The 11,062-nt window shown below is 35.6% G+C and overlaps 1 protein-coding gene across 2 annotated transcripts in view; it reads right to left on the bottom strand.

Moving 5' to 3' along the window:
* Positions 1-562: 562 nt before the first annotated feature.
* Positions 563-11,062, bottom strand: part of LOC122036374 (bromodomain and WD repeat-containing protein 3-like) — a 28,538-nt gene continuing 18,038 nt past the window's right edge. For both annotated transcript variants that reach the window (XM_042595666.1, XM_042595667.1), the window contains 4 exons: positions 9,178-10,995; positions 8,541-9,107; positions 8,392-8,450; positions 563-1,132 (listed from right to left, as the gene is read on the bottom strand). In XM_042595666.1, coding sequence (XP_042451600.1) covers positions 931-1,132; positions 8,392-8,450; positions 8,541-9,107; positions 9,178-10,995 — 2,646 coding nt within the window. In that variant the 3' untranslated portion in view covers positions 563-930. The remainder of the gene's footprint in view (positions 1,133-8,391; positions 8,451-8,540; positions 9,108-9,177; positions 10,996-11,062) is intronic.

Genomic DNA, 11,062 nt, shown 5'->3' with positions numbered 1-11,062 from the left:
TCGATTCAGAATGTTCCAATCGATTGACTGATCGATTGAGATTCGACCGTTGCACAGGATGTAGGTGATAGATATTATCATTGAATGACGCAACCGATGAGCGCGCGACGAGACGCTATTCCCCCCCCCCCCCCCCCCTCTAGCGAACACACCGGTCCCAACAAACTTTTCAAACCAATGGAAATACAATTAAATAAATGTATTTAAATTTTTTAATCAAAATAAAAGTATACGCTACAACTAAATAAAACGCATGCTATCGAATTTTTGATAATGCATGAGTACTAACTATATCAGGAGTTATCGCGCTATCTGAATTTACTTACGAATGAAATGTCAGATTAGATTAGACCATCTATATTGTAAAATCTAAATACCTAATATAAAAATGTATGAAATAAATTATTGGACTATAAAAATGTATGAAATCGATTATTGGACAAACTACTACAGGCAAATGATTCACAGAGAACACAATCATTTGAGGGTCTGAATGAATCAATCTCAAACTCGGACGGACTATGAACGATAAGCAATACATGAATGACTTGGAAAATACATCTTTACTTTAAACTTATCTTGCTCAAATTAGTAATAATGAAATATCTGGAACAATTACTCGAATGACCAGAAAAGAGGAAGATAAAAAAAGAAAAAAGGGTGTCACAGCATTTGCTAGTTCTCTCTCTTTCATTTTATTGATGGTGAAGGTTCTACCCATAAATGAATTCTGGCCGACCATTCTCTCTCTCTTCCCCTTTCTCTCTTCCTCACTCTCATCTCTGTATGGTGTTCCTCAACCACCCAAAGAAATAAATGGATGCGTGAGTAGACTGCCAAAATGTGAAACAATATGTTAGAATAGAGATATCTACAACGAGGCAGCAGTCTTGGCCTATATAACGGAGACTCCTCTGGCTGTTTTTCTTCCTACAACGAAAAAAATGTATGCTCGACCCATTCCCTTAGCCTCTTAATCTTTGACTTCATCTCTGGGAGGGGGCGCTTGCTGACGTACGTATCAGCATTCAAAATCATCACTTCGGCATCATGCTTCAGTGCATCCACAGTGCGATAGTAGTTGTTTTCAAGTCTCCTCTTGATCGCTTCAAGAGAAAGTGGAACGGGGAATCTGCAAACAACACGATGGGGATGATTAACTGTGTTTAAATATCCAAAACTTGATTATCAATCATGCCAGAAAATTTGAATACATCATCACTCGGGTAAGAATGGTAACCTGAAAATTAATAGAAGATCAATAACCATTACCCAGATAAGGATTTTGAATTAGATGGCCCCCACTTCAATTTGAAGTCATGTGAACCCTTTATCATCTTTCTCTTCCAATTTATCATGTCTTACAAAATATGGATCATCAAGCTGAAGGGAGTAAGGTCCTATATTCCAAACACCTAAAACTTACAGACTTTTTAGTCCCAACTCTTTGAGATTAGATACATGAGCTACATCACTAGTAATTTTTAAATTATTTAAAATACCAATTAATTATCAACATCATCATTTCTCATTCTATTGTTTTAACATTTGTTGGAGCAATACATAATTATCTCTAGCTTTTCTAAAAACCTTATATATCCATTATAGCATTTTAATCTCTATCACAGCAGCTTTTTATGTACTTGCCTATTTATCAAACACCCAATCCATACATTATATCGGTCCTAATTGGATAAAACATTATTCTTTTAGCGAAAGTGACAGCATGATGATTAGGAAATAAGCTAGAATCTTCTCTACAACATGACATGCTCATTTCTTCTTTTATTTTATTTTTTTGTTTTTTGTTTGTAATATAGGTTTTTAGCTATTCGAATCAACTAATCTTGAAGATGACCGAGTAGTCCCACTTAAGTTTCCCACCAGCCATTGGGATAAATCGGGAAGTGCTCGCGGAGGTCCATCCAAGCGGTCGTTCTTAGAATCGTTATCCCAATGGAGGAAAATTCCTGTACATTACAGCTGGGATTCGACCTTAGATGCTTAGCTAGGAAGAGGGATTTAAAGATTTGTAAAAATTGCAAGGTTATCCTTGAAAAAAGCTTAACAATTTGTAATATTAGATATATGCCTCAATCATAATATCAATAGAAAGAAAGTATACATGACTCCTAGAATTAAGTGGTGGAAGTTAAAAGATGGAAAACAAAATATATTTAAGCAGAACGTAGGAGTACATTAAGTGAAATAGACAGTGACTCTAATACGACATAGGATAAAATAATTTCAAAATTAAAAATAATAGTCAAGAGTGTATTCGGTGAATCAAAGGGGCATATACCACCAAGGAATCTTAATAGTGAAATGAAAAAGTACATGTGAAGGAAAAATGAACCGTCTAGAAGTAATTATATATTTGTAAGAATGAGGAAAACTTAAAAAAGAATACCAAGAAATAGGCTAAAAAAGCAGTGAATTAAGCAAAGCATAAAACTTTTGAACGGTTATATCAAAAATTGAATACAAACTAAGAGAAAAGAGATATTTATAGAATAGTTAAAGTGATTGAGAGGAAGACAAAAGATCTTATCCAAATAAGATATATTAAAGATATATGCAATAGGAAACAAGTAAATAATGGAGAAATAAAAAAGCGGTTGAAGATGTATTTTCATCAACTTTTCAATAAAGGTTTAGGTAAACTTAACTTAGGTAATTTAAGTCAAATAAATATAGAAATTTAAATTTTTATCATAGAATTTAAACTTCAAAAGTAAAACAAGTTTTAAATGAGATGTAAAATAAAAAAGTCGTTGGAGTTATTGAAGTACCTAGAGAAACAAGGTATTGAATGACTTATAAAATAATATAACATAACATTGAAAACAAAAAAAAAAAACATGATAAATGGGTAAGTACTCTAGTTCTCTTATATAAGAATAAAGGAGATGTACAAAAGTATGCAAAATAGGGATATTAAATTAACGAGTCATACTATGAAATTTTGTTAAAGAATAATTGAAAAAGATTAAGGAGACCACGGTGACTGAAAATCAATATGAATTTGAAAGGTTGACAATAGAATCTATACATCTTCTGACACAGCTAATTGAAAACTATTGGGAGTAAAAACAAGATCTATATATGATATTCATTGACTTAAAAAATCTTATGATAAAGTCCGAAATTATATGAAGAATTCTAAAAAAGAGAGGTGTTAACGTAACATATATTGAACTAATTAAGGATATGTATATCTAACGACCAGAGTGAAAACTTTTGGCGGATTAACTAAAACATTTCCAATAAAAATAGGGTTATATCAAGGATCAGCTCTAAGTCTCTATCTTTTTACACTAATCATGACGAACTCACTTGACATATTAAAAACAAAGTACCATGGTACATGTTTGATTATAATATTTTGATAGACAAGATACGTGAAGGAGTAAATGCTAAACTAAAATCTTAGCGAGAAACACTAAAAGTGAAAGATTTTAGACTTAGTAGAGTAAAGATAAAATATATATAATTTAAGTTTAGCAATATTCAATGTTGTAAATGGCAGTAGATAGTGGCAGTGCGGTCAGTGACCGCTTACTGCCTCGATCGCCTAGGCGGTGATTGAAATTTTTTATGCATAACTAAGTTTCATTCAATACAATACAATTTATATAAGGTACAAATAAATATATAAATGCAACTAATAAAATAAGTAATGAAAATTTATCAACATATTAATACTAAAAAGTAATATCGTTACTTATACCAAAACTCTTAAGTTTAAAATTAAAGTTTCAACCAAACATGACAACAAGTCAAAAAGTATTAGATTCAACATAACTAATCTTCTAAATCATCTACACATGCACCATCAACTACATCTATAATCCTCTCATCATTGGACTCAAAATCAACATCTTCTTCATTTTCCTCCTCCGAGGTATCTAAATCTTCATCAAGTTCTCTAATGGAGATGTTCCTTGTGCTCCTCCTTGATTGTAGCACTTCATCCACTCCCGAGGCCTCTGCCGCCATTCTCCAACTAAGTCCCGAACCCGGCTCTACCTCATCTTCATCACCACTATCAACAAGCCAATATTGAGCTTCACTAGCTTGAGAGGATAGAAGCAAAGCTCCGCCCATTTCTCTTTTACTTTTCTTCTCTATAAGATTGGTATTGAATTTGATATATACTAGATCATTCAATCTTGATGTCTCGAGCATATCTTCTTCTAAGTATGTATCTAAATAATTAGAAAATTATTAAAAACTAATAAAAAGAAAGAATAGATAACATAATTTATGAATTACTACTTACCCCTTCAAATTAGCTCTAATTTCTTTCACATCCCGATGAACTACTTGTCAAAAAGAGAAATCTCATTGCCATTTTTTGTAAGTTTAGAATGTCACTGCTATAATTGGACCACCATCCAACTTAAACAAGTAAAGAGCCAAAAAAAAATAAATCCAAAAATAAGTAAAAGAGACATGCATGTTAGTGAAATAGAAATAAAAGACAGACTAAAGAGATGTACCCAGATCAAAGTCATGGTACACATCTACCTTCTCATATGCTGCGACCGTCATTTTTCTTCTAAAGTTTCCGAATTTACTCTTATACTTCAAATAGTGAATTGTATGTCCTCGTCGGTAGGAAAAATTCTCTCAACACAATTCAAAAACTTATTCACATAACATTGATGTCATTTTGTAGCTTGGATCTTTGAAGTAAAAAATCGGATCCAACAAGTAAGCGGCATAATGCAAAGGACTATCTACCCTTAGACTTCTCATCAATAATCTTCAAAATAGAAGTGACATTTTCTTCTTTTTTGAAAGTCTTTCTACTCTCTTTCTTGGCTTGTTTAAGAGCACCAAATAAAAAGACCATTGCAGGCTTTTTGTCACTGTCAACAAGGTATAAAGCTTTCACTAAAGGGGTGAAAACATTCAAAACCAAAGAAACATCATTCCAAAAAGAGATACTTGTTACGATCGCGTCCGCTGCTTCTCTTCACACTACTCCTTAATTTTGTGTTGCTCCACTCTTTGGATGTAAACATAAGCCTCAATTGATCTTTCTTGACTTTGAGACTTTCCAAGGTCAAAAATGAAATAGCAAATCTAGTCACCCCGGGCCTCACAATATCCCTCTTCTTAGTATATTTCCTCATAATAGCCAAATTTTATCATGTACACAGATAAATATTGTTAGGGCCTTTGCTTTCTAACTATTCCTCTAAACTTAAGTAGCTTTCCAATTGATTCAAGCATAAGGTTGATTGTATAAGTCGCACAAGAGGTCCAAAATATTTGAGGTTGTGTAACCTTAAACAACTTCGTCGTTGCCATATTGTTTGTCGCATTGTTCATCACTACTTGAACAATATGTTGAGGGTCAACTTCATTGATGTATTTTTCCACATACTCAAAGATGCAAGTCTCGGTGTGTGCCTCCATGGATTCTTCAATAGAACCAAGAAATGAAGTGCCTAGTTTGCAATTAACACATAAATTCATAGTGTTTCTCCTCTTGCAATCAGTCCATGCAGCAGTCATAATTGAACATCCATTTTTCATCCACTTTCTTTATGTTTTTTCAAAGATAATTTGGTTCTCTCAACTTCTTGTTTCAAAATTGGCTCTCTTATAAGATATTGACTTGGAGGTTTGTAGCCCGGAGCGAATTTGACCAACCGTCTCTACAAATTGTCTAAAGCTTAGATTGTCAATTGCATGAAAAGGAATCCCTGCCTCGTAAATCCATCTTGCAACGTACTCATGCACATTATTTGTAAACTTTAACTTCAATGCATCATTAATGTTTTGTTGTCTTGCCTTTGTTAGATCGATTGCGGATGTCCACTTATCAATAGGCCCGAGGTGCTATGACTTCCTTTTAGAAGAATCTCCCTCCACTTGATAATTTTCATCCTCTAAATCAACACCTATATTTACTTCCACCCTTTCTTCTTTTAGTTCTTCCAACCTTTCTCGCTTCTTATTCTTGCCATTTTCAAGATAAGCTCTTACTCTTTTTTTGTCTTCATCGGATGCTTTAATGCATGCTTCAACTTGTCCTACAATACCCGCAATATGAAGCTTCATCCGATAAACTCCTCCCTTAATAAGCCTCTTGCACAGTTTGCATATGATCCAATCTCTTTTTTCTTTGCAATACAATACTCCATAATCCCAAACAATATCATTAGCCTTTCGTTTCAATTCCACCGCCAATTGTTTCTCATTTTCCGCCATTAACCTTCAATACAATAAATCAATAATTAAATAAAAGATCAAAATTTAAAAAAAAAAATACTTACTGAAAATCTGATTTAAAATTAAAACCTGATTTAAAATTGTATTTTTAACATTAAAAAATATATTAACAAAATAAATAAATAAAGATATATTAAAAATCTGATAAAAAGCTGATTTACCTTTTAAAAAGTTGATTCCTCCTCAAAAGGTGATCCCATTTAAAATATATTAATTTAATTTAACATTTAAAAATATATATATTAAATTAATGGCATAAATTTATTAGGCTTATACCTAGGAGTTGATTAATTTTATTAATAAAAAGTCCTAAATTTTTTAAAAAAGTTCTACTTCGTTGACATCGCCACGCATTAGAGGCATTGCGCACGCGTCGGAGGCGTCGGCGTCGCACAACGCGTCAAAGGCTTTGCACAACACGTCGAAGGGCTCAGACGTCAAAGGCGTCGACGTCGCACAACGCGTCGAAGGCTTCGCGCAACGTGCCCAGGCCAATTGCAACTCGCAAGGCTCGGGAAATGCTTCTGGGCCCGTCGCCCGGGCGACGCGTCCGAGCTTGCGCAACGGATCCGGGCCCCTTGCCCGAGCCTCACGACTGGTCTAGACTAGTCGCCGAGCCCAGATGACGCCTCCAGAGGAGTCGCAACAAGCTGGCGCCTCGCATATGCTATGTCGTTCATGGCTAGCGATATTCTAATCCAAAATATGTAAAAGTCTAATCCGAATGATGGCGGCAGGCGGCAATAGCACGCGGCGGCGACGACGATAGCAGCCAGTGACAATGACGACAACAACGAGCGTCGCGACAACAACAGCGGCGGTTCGAGGCGGAAGGTGACGAGTGTTTTGAAATCAAAGTGAATGATTTTTTTAACCTTAAAATGCCATTAATTTAGCCATTTAACCTACCTTTGACAAAAGCGGGGCGGAACTGGTCCGCCTCACACCTAGGCGGCCGTCACATCTGCCTTTTAAAACACTAGCAATATTAAACGTAATGAGACAATTGTTAGGATAAGAGATGACGAGTTGTCAAGAACTGAGAGCTTTAAGTATTTATGATCATTTTTGTAAAACGATGGAGAGATTGAGAAATACGTTTTACATAGAATACAAGTAGAATGGTTAAAATGGAGGGGTTAGGTGTTTTATGTGATACCTTTAACACTTAAAGGGAAGTTCTACAAAACGACGATTAGACTTGTTATGTTATATGACGTTGAATGTTGGGCTATGACTCGAGCATATGAGCAGAAGATGAAAGTTAGAGATGAGGATGTTAAGGTGGATGTGTGAACATACAAGATGGACAGAGAGCATTAGAGAGAAAGTCGGAGTTGTATCTATTGAGAGAAAACTCCAAGAGACGTTTAAAATGATATGAACATGTACTTAGATGGCTAATAAATGCTCTGGTTAAAAGATATAAAATTATAACAAATACACACATCAAACGAGGAAGACCAAAAAAGACTTTAAGTATAGATGATGATAAGGATAGAGCCCAATGACGTAGAACAATCCATATAGTCGACCCCATCTACTGGGATAAGACTTGGTTGTTGTTGTTGTTGTTGAACATAAGCCAAGGAATTTTCTTTGGAGTAAAAAATTTCACTTAAAACAAGTGGTTATGCAAACGCCTACAAGTTACATGTCATAAAATATTATAACTTATGATCCTAAGTCATTTTAATTCAAGTTAAATCACTTCCAAAGAATGAAATATTTTTTTAATTTCTCATGTAGCACATGCACTAACCACCTAAAGGAGCAAAATGCGCCCAATAGGATATACAATCCCTTTTCAAATCTACCTATGAATAAATCTATGGAATCATGATTGGTTGCCTAATTACAACAATAAGCAATATAATAATAAGCTTTGTAAAGCTACCAACAGAATCTTCATCTGATCTGCTAATGGGTTTACGTTAACTGTGTGCCTGACAATCCCAAATTGCATTGTGATGGACCGGAATAAAAAAGAATATACACAAATACCTTATTGCTCAAATTCATCAACTGAAATTGACCTGGCTGAGTAAAAGCTTAACGGCAGAGAATTTTTGGATTTGCACTATCAATTTCATCATGTGAACATAAGCAAGTAAAACAAGGGAATTGTAGATGGAAATGTCACACCTGTTCAAGAACTCAAATTTCTGAGCCTCCTGACTTAGCTTCTGAACACCATGATAATCCTGATTTAGGAACAAGGATTAATATAAAATGCTCAGAAGACAACATGATTAAATTACTAACCTACAGTTACATCTAGAAGCATGGTTCACCTGATTTCCTATTGATGCATGTTCTATCTTAGCAATAGAATTTAAAAGTTTGTCTCTGGTTGCATTTATAATACAAGGATGTTCCCAATGAGTATCAGCATCGTGAAGTTCCCAAGGACTATGTAAATGCTGTCCAGAAGAATCATCCTTGTACTGTACTACATATCTTTCCCATGGGCTATCTGGAAACTCAGAATCTTTAGGTTTTACAGTTAAGATCCGACCACTCCACCAAGTTCCACCAGATCCATCAGCATCCCTCCACCATACCTGGCACTTGTCTCTGTGGGTCCAGTTCCTTTCAATGGAAGCATCAAAGCGTACTCTTTCCACGAGAAAGTCAGGACCATTGATTTCAGGCAATGTGACTCGGAAAGTTTTCTTGAATCCACAAGATGAAGGATCATTGAATTCAAGGGTGAGTTTGCAGCAGCTATCACCAGATCCAGGAAATGAAGCATATTCAAGTTTTTGTACTTTGCAAAACTCGACAGCTTTTAAGCCTTTGATTGATTTCCATGGACCTACTTCAGTTGTAGCATAGCTTTCAATGTACTCACGGTGGCCCTGATAACAGTTGAGCATAAATAAATACCTTATTTGTAACAATGAAAAATCATCAGATAAAAAAATTTACCTGTATCAGATAGGCAACTTTATCACCCTTTTGGGGAATATATCTATAGCACTCCTCATGCTCTAACAATAAAAGCCATGAAAGTTTTCGCAATGATTGATGGCTTTTCTTATCCAAACATCTGAAATCACTTGTAGTGTAGTTCTCCCTTCTGTTTCTTACAGATCTTAAACCAACAGGCATTTTTGATGTTGATTTCCATTCATCAACTAAAAATTGATTACGGGAACCAGATGTAGACTTTCCTCTGCTCGTGGACGCTCCAAGAGAACCATAATTTTTATCATCAAAATTATTCATGCTATAGCTTAGATCATGTTTAGGTGCCCTTCCACCTGTGGATCTTGTTCTGCGAGAACTTCCAATTTTACCACCAAACGGCAATGTTGCCTCATCATGGTCAACAGAATCTGAAGTAGTTTCTTGCTTGGCTTGGACATCAACAATAAAATTCTCCTTCCCCTTGGACAACTTCATCCTCTTATATACAGCATCATACATTTTCCGGCAGGAATTCAAGTCTTTGTCATCATTGGAAACAAACAAACTAGCATTTGTGGTTGTCCATCCTTCTGAATTTTCTGATATATTATTTGATTTGCCAGGGTCTGAACTCTTTCTGCTGGTTCCTTCATCCTCATCAGCAACCAAATCAAAATCTTGGTCAGTTGGGATAGGACTGTCTGAGACAAGCTCATCCTCTGAGCTCCTCGAATTGTTAAGTGCTGTAGATTTTAACTTGGAGAATGAACTATTAAACTCTGGTACTATTCCTCTAGTCTTGAACCGTATCTTTGGGTAAGTCATCTTCATAGTTTTGTCTACCTGAGGATCCACATCAAAACTACACTTGCTACCAAAATAATTTACAGTTTTAGCTGAAACCACTTCATATATTTTGGATGATTCATTAACAACCTTGCATTCATGGTTCACAGGATTGCCATTCTCTGTTTGGTCCGACTCGTGAACACAAATTTCTGCTATATTTCTCTCATGACTATTATCATTAATTTGCATCCTAGAAATTGATGTTTGACACTCATCCTCAGATACAGTATTTCCAATGGTGTCAACTCCAATTGTGTTAGCATCATCTGGGTTTGTATTTGCAGCAGCCCAAGTTATGATGTCGCCTACTCTTTGGCGTTTTGAAGAGCGCTGCTTAACTTCTCCCCATTTAATCGTACTGGCCTGGTGATCCACTGAAAGATGAGGGTGGGAGGCAATTTCATTCTGTGAACTGACTGTTTCAGTTATCTCATTTTCAGGTCTATTATGGCTATTGACAACAGAATTAGTTATAGGCAACGATACAGACAAATTATCCTGTTCGGGGCATTCAGATGTTAAAGTTCCAGAGACAACATGACGTGGCAGCTTAAGGACCAACTTCCTTTTGATTACTGGATTATCCTGTTTATTGATGACTTCAGAAGGTATTGCAGTGTCTTCAAGTGCATCTTTGATGTTTTCCTTCGCCTTTGCACGAGTAGGTGGATTGAATTTCATTGATCTTTCAGACTCAACACTGTGGGTCTTTGAATCTGGCAATGTCGATTCACTATCAGAGAAATTACTGTCTGGCTCATTATCTTCTTCATCTGTAGAAGCACTTGTTAATTTAGAGAAGAAAGTGAGAGCATTCTTCTTAGCAATTCTCTGTGGCCTTGAAGGCTCGGATTTAGAGGCCTTAAATCTTTTCAAATGCCCATTCCGGGACCTCTTAGGTCTGTGAGATTTTGACACAGAAGCGCCATTGCATTCATCAAAGTTTCTTCTTTTTACCCGCCTACCAGATGAAGTTGTGAACTCAGCCTGACAAATGAATAAACAAATAAAATATTCAAAATAAGAAACAGCAAGGAAAAATGAAGTTGGAAAG

Source organism: Zingiber officinale, unplaced genomic scaffold (genome assembly GCF_018446385.1).
Source record: "Zingiber officinale cultivar Zhangliang unplaced genomic scaffold, Zo_v1.1 ctg149, whole genome shotgun sequence".
Classification (NCBI taxonomy): Eukaryota; Viridiplantae; Streptophyta; class Magnoliopsida; order Zingiberales; family Zingiberaceae; genus Zingiber; species Zingiber officinale.
Note: the sequence above shows the minus strand (reverse complement) of the source record. Positions and strands in the feature narration are given on the sequence as shown.